The 14529-nt window shown below is 44.1% G+C and overlaps 4 protein-coding genes across 4 annotated transcripts; 3 read left to right on the top strand and 1 right to left on the bottom strand.

The window, feature by feature from the left end:
- Positions 1-924: 924 nt before the first annotated feature.
- JR316_0009040 (Sporulation protein RMD8) lies at positions 925-5074 on the top strand (the record flags this gene model as incomplete). Its single annotated transcript, XM_047894749.1, has 15 exons — positions 925-946; positions 1000-1089; positions 1149-1293; positions 1352-1487; positions 1539-1616; positions 1669-1708; positions 1765-1963; positions 2020-2090; positions 2158-2282; positions 2764-3303; positions 3354-4059; positions 4267-4631; positions 4689-4753; positions 4811-4841; positions 4904-5074. The coding sequence occupies 15 exons, from the start codon at positions 925-927 to the stop codon at positions 5072-5074; spliced, it is 2784 nt and encodes a 927-aa protein (XP_047746208.1).
- Positions 5075-6910: 1836 nt separating this feature from the next.
- Positions 6911-8309, bottom strand: JR316_0009041 (uncharacterized protein; the record flags this gene model as incomplete). The annotated part of the gene is made up of 10 exons (XM_047894750.1): positions 6911-7035; positions 7095-7165; positions 7223-7403; positions 7466-7505; positions 7558-7635; positions 7696-7718; positions 7772-7884; positions 7936-8080; positions 8138-8224; positions 8288-8309. 10 exons carry the CDS (start codon positions 8307-8309, stop codon positions 6911-6913), a joined length of 885 nt encoding a protein of 294 aa, XP_047746209.1.
- A 1123-nt stretch (positions 8310-9432) lies between these two features.
- JR316_0009042 (uncharacterized protein) lies at positions 9433-11018 on the top strand (the record flags this gene model as incomplete). The annotated part of the gene is made up of 4 exons (XM_047894751.1): positions 9433-9920; positions 9983-10208; positions 10261-10915; positions 10978-11018. The coding sequence occupies 4 exons, from the start codon at positions 9433-9435 to the stop codon at positions 11016-11018; spliced, it is 1410 nt and encodes a 469-aa protein (XP_047746210.1).
- Positions 11019-12403: 1385 nt separating this feature from the next.
- On the top strand, positions 12404-14134 carry JR316_0009043 (uncharacterized protein; the record flags this gene model as incomplete). The annotated part of the gene is made up of 10 exons (XM_047894752.1): positions 12404-12450; positions 12504-12538; positions 12597-12781; positions 12941-12953; positions 13011-13105; positions 13161-13252; positions 13646-13688; positions 13752-13760; positions 13812-13849; positions 13918-14134. The coding sequence occupies 10 exons, from the start codon at positions 12404-12406 to the stop codon at positions 14132-14134; spliced, it is 774 nt and encodes a 257-aa protein (XP_047746211.1).
- Between the last annotated feature and the right edge of the window lie 395 nt (positions 14135-14529).

The raw sequence follows: 14529 nt of genomic DNA on the forward strand, positions 1-14529 counted from the left end.
GCATCAAAGAAAGCTGCAAGATAATTATATCCGCATACAAAAGCGATAAAAGTTGTATGGCCCTAATTGTACCACTTGATGCTTACAATTGGAGGGTTAGATGTAATAAGACATGGTTTACATCTTTCAGTTTGACCATGAAAGCGGCAGTGTGCCGTCTAGGCGCCGTCTGAGTCTGAAATTATTTCGTAACCAGAACCCGATATCCCCGACTTGGCAAACCTTACAAACTCCTTCCCCTACAAGCAGGAGTCCACAGTACGACATTTTTATCAACGAAACTCTGACGTCCACTTTCTAACATTTCTGTCAATTAACAATGAACTTGAACTAGATTATCCATCGTACTGTCGTTTATCTTTGGCTTTACAGACGATCCTAATAATCTCGGGCAATGTGGGCAGGGCTTATCATTAACCGTACCACACGCAAAAGCGAGGTGACACTTGAGTCTGACGCTGGCTACCAACCGTTTCTGACTCACACAAATAACTCAGCGGAGCGATCTCTCCGGCCGGATGTCCTCGTTGTTGGGAATATCCTCCGCCAGCCTGCGACACAGAGCTACTCGGATCCTTCGGCATTGACAACTGCGCAGTGATACCGCCGCTTGTACTGCTTTGCGCGATAATACTGGACTCTGGATTGCAGGTTCAACACGCCCATGCCTGATCTGTTTGTCGAATTAAACATTGAAACATAGTTTGTATGCTGCGGGCGTATTCAGCTGGGCGCTGAGGCCCTGTCTTGTAACTCCGGAGAAAAAAGCATGTACGGCTATCGTGGCGAGCAGCATTAATTGACAATGGTTTGAAGAACTACAAAAGGCGACATCTTTCTTTGGTCGGCTTTTCGTCGCGCTTCTCATATCCTCCTTTCGTTCAGGATTCTCATTTACCCTCACTTTACATATACGCTTATAATATGTCGGACATTCACGGAACAGGTTTGCACTATTGTTTTTTCTTTCCTTCCCTAAATTTCTGACCGTTTTTCTAGTAATGACAGAGGTGGAAGACAATCCTTATGGCTACATTCCGACTCGATCAACTGCAATAATTTTCCTTGCCCTCTTCAGCATTTCAACCTGTGAGCAATTCACTGTCTAGTTGTCTAAAGACGTTAACTAATCATATGTTTCCTGACAGTGCTGCATGGATTTCAAGCGGCGAAACACCGAATGTGGTGGCTGATTCCTACGGCCTGCCTATGCGGTCTCATTGAGATCATAGGTTGGGCAGGGCGACTATGGTCATCATTCAATGTTTTTAACGACTCAGCGTTCCAAATGCAGTAGGTCATCTCGTAGACGCTATCATCAGAAAGTCCCGGGCGCTTATTTTCAATACAGAATATGCTGCACGATCATCGGTCCAACCCCACTGCTCGCTGCAAGCTTCATCATCCTCGGAAATATCATCAAAAGACTGGGTCCTGCATATAGCCGACTCACCCCTAAGTGGTATACAATTGTCTTCTGTTCCTGCGTGAGTATGCATCAATCATGAGATACAGTATATTTGCTCATCAAAATCCAGGATGTAATCTCTCTAGTTATTCAAGCAATTGGAGGAGGTATGGCTGCCTCCGCTGAAGACACAGATGGTGCAAACAGGGTAAATATATCAATTTTTGGCATCTCATGACACCTACTAAAGCGTTGTATAGGGCGCTGATATCATGCTCGTCGGTATCATTTTCCAGCTACGTGAGTATCTTTCATTTGATGTTGTCTAAAATCCTCGTTGAGTACATCTCGCCCAGTGGTTATTGTATTCTTTGCTATATGCGCCTCCGAGTTCTATTATCGATACCTCAACCGTTTACCCATCATCCGCAAGAGAAATGCTGAGCAAGAAACGAGCTCAAACTCCACTTTGGGCAATTTGCACGATCCTCTCACCAGGAACATTACGATCATGACCTGGGCTCTTGTGTTCAGCACAATTGTCTTCTTCATCCGGTATGTTTCTGTTTAACACTATCAGCAGTGAGTATACTAACAGGACTGTCAATCAGTTCAATCTACAGAATCATCGAACTTGCGGATGGATGGAACGGAAGAATTATTCAAACAGAGGTCTATTTCAGTAAGCCAACTTCTGACGCATTTTTTATGTGGGATTATGTGGAAGTATATCTAATCGCTTCTCATAGATGTGCTAGATGGTGTCATGGTTATCCTTGCTATCTATACGCTCAATGCCTTCCATCCTGGACGGTTGCTATCGACGAATGATTCAGAGTATCAGGACAAAGAGGCGAAACTGGAAAACCTTAATGTATGAGAATGGGATGGGAAGCTGCTAATATATACTTATTGAGCCAAAAGGACAACATTCATAGTATTTACTTGTGGACACGCTACGACCTATCATGACCCGCTGTTGTAGTATAGTACTAATAGTACAATATATCAATATAATACCTCGAGAGGAACCGACGACTGGGCAGTTATTTTTCTGCTGATATATAAATCTTTTTATGGTTTTGATAAAGAGCTTCGCTCACTCATGACTGGCTTTTAAAACTTTTTGCTTTAGTCGCGTAGAAATCGCGCACCACGTTCTGTTCACGTGCTGTGCGAAACCGATCACCCAAAACACCCGCAAACCCACCCAACCACAACAAGTCCGCTAATCTTCAATCTTCAATACACACACTTCGTCAGCCCCTAAAATAATCCAGATAACATCTGGGAGCTCTCAGACACAGCCGTACTCTTATTTTCCCTAACTGTCAGTATCTCCTTAATTTAGGCAGAGCCACAACAAGCAGCTTAATTCGGCGACACCATCGCTTCCCACACGCCAGAAGATGTCTTCGACGACGAAGCCAGCAATGCCTACTCGGCTCCCTTCTAATTCTCAACTTCCAGGAAGAAGAAAACCTGCATCTCGCTTAGCCTCGCTGGGATTGCCCAACACAAGGAAGAATGCCACCTCGGGGACAGGACCTTCCATGTCGCGCCGGGCGTCAGTCACCGGTCTGACGTCAGGTCCAAAATCACAGAGGACATCCAAGACAACGCACAAGCTCGTTGAACTCCCATCGGCGCCCCAAACTCGGCCGTTGCTAGCTGACATTGGAGATGATTTGACGTTGGGACATGAGATAGACGGTGGTGTGAGGGAGTACAAGAGTCAGGCGGAGCGTATGAACAAGCAGCAGAGGAAAGAGGCGGGGTTCAAGCGGATTACGGCCTACTGCGTGGCAGAGTCATTCAAGATGAAGCTTTTGTCGTCGTTTTTAAAGAGGGAACACAATGTGTCTCCTAGAGCATTTGACGAGGCGTTGTATGTTGTAAGTTTAATTATATCTTCTCTTCTGAAGGTATTATAATTATTGTCCAGATGTATCATTTACCATTACTACCGGGATATGGTCCCAACGCGAATGTTCGCTCTTCTGTGCCAGCCAAAACTCGCACCGGGAAGACCTTCCTGGCGCACCTCTCCGAAGCTGAAGAAAATGGCTACCAAGGCACATATTTCACGTCTCAAGCCGACCGATCCCCCAATGATACTCGAGAAGGCTACATCTCTTCGAGCTCCCCTGTCGAAACTCGCGGGTCCCGGGTCCGAGAGCCTGTTGTCCCTCCGGCACTCGCTCCTCCAGCAGAAACGGACGAAGAAAATGACCCTGGTTTCGTCACCGACCCTGGTTTCGCTACAGAACCTGACGTGGGTTTCGCCACAGAGCCAGAGCTAGAGACACCTTTTTCTGAAACGTCTCCGGGGGTAGTGGCTACACCCAGCTTTGAGGTAGACCCTGGTGCAGAAACAGATCCTGGAGTTTATTCTCAGTGGAAGAAGCCAGTGGTGCCAGAGGAGCCGGCCAAGCCACGGGATGAGGATGTAGCAGAGGTTGTATTTTTTGAGTATGGTGTGGCCGTCTTCTTTGGGTTAGACGAACAGCAGGAAAAAGATATCTTAGAGGACATCACAAACGCCGGGATCTTGAAGCGCAAGATGGAGGAGGATGACTGGGAGATCGAAGAATGTCATTTCATGCACGACCCACACATCGCATACCCTCGCATTTACAACGATTTTTTCAGTAAGTCATCTGTATACTCCTCTGGCGCTGGCTGTTGTATGCAACACAAATCGGGGTCATTGTACGTGTTTCATGTAAGTTTTGCTATATGTTCAAGACAGCAAAAGTGACATGGGACGCGTACCTCGACCTTTGCATGCTGAAATACACCACTCAGTGCCAGTAGTAACTCTTTTATCGGACAACCTGAGCTAACATAACCCTTAGCTCTCAAATCCCGATCCCACTTACTCAAACTTTCCATTGCCCATGCCCTCGCGCAGTCCACTCTCCTCGCGCGCTACGAATCCAACGCCCAGATGGTCCTCTCCTCTCCTCTGACGCTTTCCATTCCCAATCAACTCGCCGCTTCTGGGGCTCTCAAACTCCGTCGCCACGATGCGCTTAAACTCACGGGGCGACTGTTCAAGCTTCGGAGGGACGTCAACCTAGTGTCAAATGTGCTTGACGTTCCGGAACTCTTTTGGAGTGAGGCCAGCTTGAAAGACTTATATGATGCTGTGCGAGAGTACATGGAGATTGGACCGAGAGTACAAGTGTTGAATGAAAAGCTGGGGGTGGCGAGTGACTTTGTTAGTTTATTTTTCTTCGAGAGTAAAGATGGCTAATTCACACAAACTTCGTTTCAGCTGGATGCTATTCACGACCATCTAAATAATTCCGCAATGGAGCGGATAACGTGGATTGTTATTTGGTGTGCCTTTCCGCACAACTCAATATAATTTTAACTCATTGTGGATATTTTGCATAGGCTGATTGTAGTTGCGTGTCTTGTCGAACTGGTATACGCGTTCTCCTATGTCCGTCCCTTCTTTCATGTACTGATTTATATCTCTTCTCCTAGGGTGAGGTGGTTGCCAGACTAGTATTTCACGCAGCGACAACAGGACCCAAATTGCATACCCTTACATCAGCCAGCCCTTCCTTATCTAGTCTTCCTTCAATATCAAGGGAAGAAAGTCTCAAGGTGCTCGAGCGCCTAATGGTGGTCCAGTCGCAATCTCAATCGCGATGACCACTGACAGTGACTGATCATTTCTTACGATTCTTTTGCCTCTTCTTTGTATTTGTGATACCACTATGGGTTTCGAATTTGATTCCCAAATTCAAATTTAAAATTTGGATGCTGACCTGATAGTCATCTTGAATTCGTCATCAGGCTGAGGGGGGGAGATCACAGGAGTGTTCGCTTTTGTCTGCTTGTATGATTTAGTGTGAGTAGCCTGTAGTTTGCGGTAAGAGCCGGGCATAATCAACTGATCCTCCGCTGATAGCGAAGGCAAATGTTTGGTTATTTTAAGCGCCGGGGAGACACCAGGGCACACGACGATCCTTGCCCCATTAAAAAATGTATGTGACGTCTTGTTTCGAACTGAGTGACAGTCTTGGATGAGAGTGTGCACATATATAAATATCTAAAACGATCCATGGTGTGTAAGGAGAAGAAGTATAGCTTAGCCAAAACAGTCCGTATGGATCGGCCTCATATGCCACTGGCTGTTAATCGGCCATGAACAAGAAGGTGGTAGCTATCTCCTGCAATCACGGCTGTCGAGAATTGTTGATTCTGTACAACGCAAGGTTATCGTGGTGTAGTCCATTAGGTACTCGAGAGCCTGTTGAGATTCGTCACCCGCGGAGGGCACGGCCGATGCGCTTGTGTTACGTAGGAGAACAACGGAAATTGTGTATGGCTAAAACTGTATTATACCATAACTGTATTATACCATCGATTTTTCACATGTAAAAAGGTGAGCAGAAGTCCTTGTTTGAATCATAACTTACAAGTCTTTTGACAGTACTCAGCTTTCTGCATCAACATGTTGTTCAACGCCTTCGCCTCGCTGTCCATTGCCGCCACTCTCGCCATCTCTTCTGTACAAGCGACAAATACTATCGTCGCGTACGGGAACTATGATTGTACTGGATCCGTTGGAAACACGGTCAACTGCGATAACAGTTGCCACTCGTTTGCAGGTAGACACTCCATCAAAGTATGTGAACATCATTTCGACCCGACGCGCTGTTGAATTGTCACTAATGTAATTCTCATTCTCGCAGCCCTCTGGTGGAACTAACTGCATCCAATATTACACTGGAAGCGACTGCACTGGTTCGCGCATAAATGTCTTCAGCTACAATGATATGTGCTTGAAGGTCGACACTGGAGGACCCGTTGGATCTTTCCGGTGCAAGAGCGACTCAGAGCTTTGCCAAGGTATATTCAGGAATATCATCTTCAGTTAGCTCTTTTGCTGATGGGTTAATACACTTGTGTAATAGATGTCTAATTCGTCAGAATTCATCTCCTTCAGCCCGCTTCAAAAGAAAATCACTGGCGCATGGTGACTTGAAAATATTGTAGCACGCGATGTATTCAACACTACATGTCATTGTTTGAAATATTTGAAACTGAAGGAGTTTAAATAAAGATATTCACTGATTATATGGCGCAGTGACGCTTTTGCTCTATCCAGAGCTAAATGATGTCACGACTCGCAGGCAGTTTATTTTTGGTGCGTGCCAATATTTAAATTCTTGTCAAATGAAGCGGTTGGAAAATACTGTTGCGACTGTCGATTGCCTCATAAACTTGAAGTTATCCAGAAATTTTTCCATCGCCACTACTTGATATATTCGTACAGAATTACAGAACCTGCTGTCGAGCACTGCACTGCATTTCTACTCGTCAAGGTAGCAACTGATATAGTTGTAATAAACTGAAGATGTCCGTCTTTGAATATATGTACGTTTAGGAGTCGTGGAGGCATTATCAAAGACACAACAATGCCTTAGGAGCACATCGGCTTCTTGCCAACCCGAGTGCCCTCTCCTGAGGAATACCTTACAGTCAAGCACTGTTGATATGTCTCAACTCTGCTTCCTTCGTCTCTTCGTATGAATAGAGAAGTCTGCCGGGGTGGAATATGTTGAGAGTATAGATGGCCAAAATGATCATGGCACCATCTAGGACATCTGTGCATGTGTCCGAGCATTTAATAATTTTCATGAGGAAACATTTGGAGTAAACATACTGAAATAGACTTGAGTTTGGATGATCCTTCCATCCCATCCATCTGCCAACTCGGCGATACGATAGATTGAGCTGGGTTATGCATAAAGTTAGAAAAGAGCTCATAATCTTGACCTAAACTGGTCTTACCGTATGAAAAACAGAACAGTGCTGAATGCAAGGACATAGGACATGAGCTTTATGTTTGGGGTGAGTCTCCCTTGGGCACTGCCCAGGATCCCGTCCGATGTGGGCCGGCCTTCGAAGGGACGGTTTGTATTGTATCGATAATAGAACTCGATGGAAAATGCAGAATACACCAAGATGATGACTGATTTCACGTATGGTATGAGTATAGCCAATAACGCACTGGAACAGCCATCGACTACTTACCTAGCTGGAAGATTATCCCGACGAGCATGATATTCGATCCCTGTATTTTCCATTTAGAATAATTATTAACACGATCGAATAAACAGACTTACCAGCTTAGAACCAGCGTTATCGTTAGAGGAAGCAGCTATTCCTCCTCCAAGAGCCTGGACAACAAGTGAAATAACATCCTATTTGTCCGGCAAGTCAATTATTGGTAAATCATGAAAAATAGAACGAAGAAACCATACACTAGATGTAAAGAAGATTGTGTCTACACAAACATCTTGAGCCTTATTTTTTGTGAAGTGCGAAAAAAGGACTTACAACGCCTTGGAGTGAGACGGCTAAATGCTGGGCCCAGCCTCTTAATAACGTTCCCGAGAATCACAAAATTTGCAGCCAATAGGGGTGTGGGTGCGATGATTGTACAAGTAATTCTAGGGGAAATTGTAAGAGAAATGTAGTATTCAAAAATGATCATAACTTACTGCATCTGAAATGCAGAACCATTGAGAGGATTGAAAGAAGACCAAAGCCGCCCAGACCATCCTACAAGCTCAATAATTCCACAAAAGCAGGCAGTCCAGAAGAACCACCACAGGCGATGTTTCGTTGCTTGGAAGGCATGCAAGACTATTCATATAGCCTTAAGCTTTATGGGCTACAAGTCAAGAAACCTAATGGGCGTACGAGTGGAGGTTGCAAAGAGCAAGATAAAGATGACTGCAGTCGCTCGAGAGGGAACATAGCCATAAGGGTTTTCGTGGGCACCATCCGCTGTAGAGAATGAAAATTAAATCAATTACTGCTGAAATCGAGTGCAGAAGAATTTTGGCCTACCTGATTGATTATTGCTGGACATCTTGTAGTATTAGGGATAAAAAAGTAGGTTGTGGAAGACTGAAGGTTTTTCAGAATAATGAATCGCTTTTATAGCTCAATATCACAAAATCCGCAGACGTCCACACTGCAAAGTAAGACTTCAGCGGAGACTCAGGCTCAAGGCAAGCGATGCTCGTTGGATACGCGAGCGCAGTAGTCGGGCGATGCCCACTGCAGTAAACGCGACTATAATTAGCATTGAAACTCGCGTCCACCGCGAAGAGCGTCCGCTACTACGCAGTGATTGAGCCTGGTTGAAATCAGTCAAGATACTCCTTTTGAGCATTTTTCCAACGTAACAAGAGACAATAGCACGTACTCTTCGACTTGTGGTCGAGCCAAGTCACCTTCCAGAGAAATCGGATCCAATCCCGGTGGATATAGGTTGGGGTGCCACTCCTACATTATATTAATGTGTTCACAAAACTATTGCAAAGCAGAAAGATGACTTGTACATATCGGTAGATGCTTTTTATTTGGAAATTCTGTGGATGGCTTGTGTGGACTCACGCGGCTTTGTTCGTGATGTGGCGAATTGGGAGCGAATTGGCAACTTCGGCCCTTGAATGTTTAGACTCCGGTGGCCACTGTAGTTACTCGCACAGCCTGATTGCCCCATCATTCAAATGCCTATCATTGACAAACACGTCCATCGCGTAAGGCTGTCAGAAGTTGCTCCTGACGGCTGCTCAGCAGTACGTTCTTTTGAAAATTAGTATAAGATTCGTTGAAGGGAGCTCTCACCATTCTCTCTTTCCAACTTTGTTGTTGGGATAAAGCATCTTAGCTCCGTCGATTGGGACTGCTTTGATTTTGTTTGAGTATCACCCTCGTGCTGTCTCGGCGTTGCGACTCCTCTGTCTCTGCTCTGCGGAACTGCGGCTCTTTTATTGTTTTGTCAACTTATAGAAAAACTCAACACTGTCGGCATTTATGACCATAACAAATATTTCAGGCCTCTCTTTAGACATCTTCATACACCTCTTTTCCTTTACGCCACCACGAGATGTCATTGTGGGAGCTAGGCGGGTATGTTTTTATCCATTATCAGGGACAACCTGGTTAAACAAGCTCAGGTATGCCAGAATTGGTACCATGCCTCAATGAATCTCTCGTTGTGGAAAGCTCTGTTTCGGCGCGTGTCTATGGAGAACTCGTTGCTGATATCAGAATGTGGCATGACTTTGAAAGATTACGAAAATGCAGCGACTGCTCCTGCTCGTTTTCTCTCCAGTTTTCAATCGTCCAACCAGCATGGTATTCCACTGAAGGTTTACTCAAGTCATTACATCGATACAGATCTTCTCAGAGACATCCCAGTCTTTTCCGAATCCGTATCCGCGGTATACCTCGTTCCTGGTGGACAGTTTATGTTAACTCAACATGAAGGCTTCACTTCAGAGATCCATCTTTGGGACCTTGGTGCTCCCGGAAAATCCGACCGAGGTCATGATTTTCAAGACCTTTTGCCACTTGCTTCCCTCGAGGACCGTTCCTTTCTCTCGTCTCTCCCAGCTCACCCCACCGGAAATGGGCAAGGAATAATATTGTTTGCCTGCAAGGACGCGCTTGGAGAGGAAGAAGGGGAATGGTGAGTCTTGCAAGTTTACTATTTTAAGTTGTATGCGTTGGATTTCTGATACCGTCTTTAAGCGAACGAGATATTTTTGTCTATGAAATCTATCCAATGTTAGAGGGCGCATCATTTCGTCAAATTGCTACCCAAAGCTATAACTACAGTGCGAATGAAGATCTTTCTTACGCGTTTAATCACAACAAGTTGGTCATGTTTGTCGATGAGGGCATTGTCCGTATCTGGGACTACGTTACTAGTACTCAAGCAACATGGTCTGTGCCAATGTACCCAATAATCAGTAATGTAAGCTTTGACACTTACTCACTCTTGGTTCTTTTTCTGATGTATGTTGAAGATTTTTCTTCGAGGCGAAATAGTTATAATTCAACATAGCAACTTGGTTTCTCTCTATACAATCCCAGAATTGCATACCCTTGACAGTTCCCTTTCAAGCGATGCACAAAGTTGGGATCCTATCTTCAGCTCAGAACTCCCTTCTATTCCCCAAATTTCTCCCCAGTTTGAAGTAGAAGCTCCGGATCCCTGGTACAATCAATCAGAACTTCCTATTCATATTGATTCTCTGATATACTCAGAGGGCGAAGAGCCATACAACCAAAGCCAATCAGCCATTCGCTACCGTCTCTATGTTTCCTCTCTTGTCGATGAATACCTTTCGAATCGTTCTGCATCACAGCTGCACAACAAAGAATCCGACTTCACTACAATTCCTGCTAGCGACGGCTGTTTAGAGGGATACAGATTCTGTGAAAAACAAATGATCTCATTCTCGAGTTTTGACAAGGGGTTATCAATTCAAAGGGCTCAAATGGATATTACAAATGTCCCACTTTTGTTAGACCAGCCCCGCATGACAACAGCTGTACATCGCTGTCCTCAAAACGAGAAAACTCTGGTCTCGCTGTGTTCGGCGTCAGGGCGTTTTGTCAACTGTCACGCCGAAAGGCTCTTGATTGAGATAGTTGACTTTCTTCCTCATCCATCTTCTGGTAAGTGATCGATTTATTTCCAATATCCGGCGTAGAGTTTGACACATTGTTATCCTAATTAGAGGGCAAACCTTTGCCTGAATACGAAAGTGATTCAGACTGAAAGGATACCATTTACACCCAATTCAGGTAGTTGTCAGTCATGGGTTGGCATGAAAATGACCAACGGTGGATATACCTTCCAGAGCGAGTTCGTGGAATACATTGATATTGACGCACTGGAAACTGCTTTTAATTATTGACACTAGGTACTTGATGTCCACGTAGTTTTGAATATATATGACAACGTTCTCTACCCATGTCATATCCAAATGAAATGTGATGAAGGATCTGGATCATGCATTGCAAGCGGAGTCATTGTAAATCTTTTTAAACATCAATATGATGGTCCTACTCATTTCCTCTATGCAACCTGAAGTAAACCTAGGATATATCATGTGAAATTTAAGTTAGTTTTTCGTGAGTAGACCGGAGTACGTTTGGCTCGAATATAGGTCTCTCACTCCAGGGAGCACAGGGAGGGAGGTCATCCAAGGTTCGGAACACAATCTGTACGGTCATGATTAAGTCCTGTGCCAAGCTCTTGGAAGTTTCCGGCAATTGATCGGCAGCATCTACATTACATAATCAACATTTGACGACCAATGCTGCCCGCTGGCCTCAGGCAGCTGGTCTTTTCGATTTGTATCAACGCATTCTCGTCGTCTCCGCAAAGTTCCAAATTCAACAACTTTTTTCTCAAATTTATATGCACAGGACCTTCTAAACTCATTGGATTAACATCCAGACATGCAGTCGTTTGCCCTTGACGACGCTTTGTTTCAAGTCCATTCAACTTTGTATACATCGACGGCCACATCCTTCTTGCTCCCTCCACAATCTTTCGAGGCAAATTCACCAGGTCCCACATAGACAACTATAATATGACGATTTGAAACTCCATTTTCTGGGATTCTGTCACATCATGCTGTCAATCGTCACTCGGTATCCACAGAGATATTGGAGAGACAGTTCCCAACTGTCCTGCCAGTGTGGGACAGACATATTCGGTCTTCTTTGATGAGAGTGAAATGTGCAGCGATACTGCCACGAAACCTGTAAATGTGGTATGGCGTCCCGATTAACAGGTTTCTACTATTTGCATCCGCTGCTTCTGGCGCCATGGTCTGCAAATGCACAGGCATTTACGTTTTATTATACTCTTGTTCGTGGAGTCTTCAAGTTGGCTCTATCCCTTCCGTCTACCTGGAAAGTTGTGGATTGTGGCGCTCTCATGAGTCGTGGCTAGAATACGGATTGATATTTCTGCCATCCTGGTTGACTTATACATCAAAGATGCCACACATCGACCAGGGATTAGTGTTTAGGTTCTTTTTTTATAAAGTAAGTGAAAACCATATATACATTTTTACTTCTTGACTATCCCTTCGCTTCCCTGGTTTACTTCGGTCTGTTTGCATGCATTCACACTGGTATTGAATACCCGTGATGGCTACCGCAGTTGCGACCCATGAAAATGTGTCGGAAGAACAAATGTAGGTATTTTAAATTACTTCTGCAGACTGTCCAGGAATCTCATTTCTGCTAGTTTCATTTACAACTGCGTTTTATGCGCTTCGTTTAGTAAGCACTTATGTTGTATGCTTTTCTGTGCGAGACTGACTCAAAGGATTGCTTTCAGTCATACTGTACTACGATTACCTTCTTACCTTTCCAGACGAGATCGACTTCTACTGGAGGCCTAAATTCAACTTCGCCCTTGGATTTATACTGTTCTTTGTGAACCGATATGTGGTCACTCTAGGGCATATTCCCGTCATCTTGTTTTACTTCTGGAACTGGTCTGCGGTACCTGATCGTTTTCAGGTACTTCTTTGTTTTTTATTTGAAGTAATAGCCCTTCTAACTTTCCTTAGACGTAAGGCTACAGTTCCCCATATATAAAAGGACACACTCATATCAATAAACTGTGCCAGGTGTTTGTATATAAATTACTACAACCAATATCTCATAGTTGTCATGCAGGTCATCATCGGGAGTAAGCACCACTATTTTGTTAGTGAGAGTAACTTGAAAACTGATGATACGAGTACAGTTATTTCAATTATTAGGACTTGGGCATTGTTTCAACAAAGCCGTCGAGTTTTAGCTACGTTGTGTATCCTCGCTATCGGAGTCATCGTCTTTGGAGTGGCATGTTTATATAGCTCTTCCATTGCCAGAAGTACTAACTCCTGTACTGAAGAATGCGATGGTCGTGGAACAAAAGATCACAGAGACTCAGACAAAGTCTGTTCTTCTTTCTGTTGGATGTATTTTACCACATCCGGACAAAAGGTACACAATTAATATATTCATCTTTAGTCATCCATGTCATATCATAATACGTGCAGTGCGCTCAAATTTCCCTTTTTTGCATTATGCAATACTGTTGCTCAAATTCCTGATCCGCGGGGGCTCAAAATGTAGGAATTGCCGAAGCATGGATTGCATTGGTCGTTTTCGATACCGTTATCTTTGCATTAACCCTTTATCAATCTCTAAAAATCAAACGGAATGGATACACCATCATTCACATTCTTATACGAGATGGTATGCTTTTTCGTTTGACAAAGTATCACTCTGACGATAGTCTCTCCACTGCTCAAGGCGCCATATATTTTGGGTTGGTCTCAGTCCAGCTACACAGAATACAAGTACCCGACAAGTTACTAACATGATTACATGTAGGGTTATGGTGCTAGCATCTACCTCCGTCATTATGTCTTTCTATGTAAGTAGGATATTTGCTACAAAACCTGCAGTACACGTTAAAGACGATATGGTCAAACCGTAGCTTTTGCCGGTGAGTCGCTTCTGGATAATCTGAGCTTTCATTCATTCTGAATGATGATAGTCGTATATTCGAGGAATAACGGCCACCTTAACCAACATGTGCGTATCCCGTTTGTATTCGAGAGTCTATATCTTAATCGCAGGAATATGCTCATTCCAATCTATAGCTTATCCTCTTCCATGATTTCCCGTTTGATGATCAACCTCAGAGACCCATCCTCAGGATCAAGCTATTGGTCGCGATATCATGACCAAACCCTCATGTCTACCCTATTTTTTGGACCTGGAATCAGCGGGCTAACAGAAATTTCTGACACATCTACCTATGAAGATACGAAAGAGATGGATGATACGCAATACAGTGAAGAGCCAGGCACGTATTGAATATATATTAGGTCATTGGTATAAGCTCATGGATCATTCATTTTTAGTTGAGGAAACTGTCTAATCGAAAGATCTCCACAGCGATCTCCGCTCATGAACTTGACCGGGCATCTGATATTGTATAATATGGACGACACTTGGATGCGAAAATGTACCCGATAACCAACGCAAACTATGTACTGCGCTGCTACATATTGATTTCTGTGCAGACAATGAATGTATTTCTAGAATTATAGGGTGTTGCTTTCGACTCGGATTACAGAAGCTGGTAAGCAGTTGACTTGTAATGGTTATAGTGTTTTCGATCCCAAATAAAAAAGTCGGCGGACACTGGAAGTTATTAAGTCTCATCTTGATTCTCAACACAACACCTTGTCATACGCTTTACGCTGAAT

This window comes from Psilocybe cubensis, chromosome 8, assembly GCF_017499595.1.
Source record: "Psilocybe cubensis strain MGC-MH-2018 chromosome 8, whole genome shotgun sequence".
In the NCBI taxonomy this organism is placed as follows: domain Eukaryota; kingdom Fungi; phylum Basidiomycota; class Agaricomycetes; order Agaricales; family Agrocybaceae; genus Psilocybe; species Psilocybe cubensis.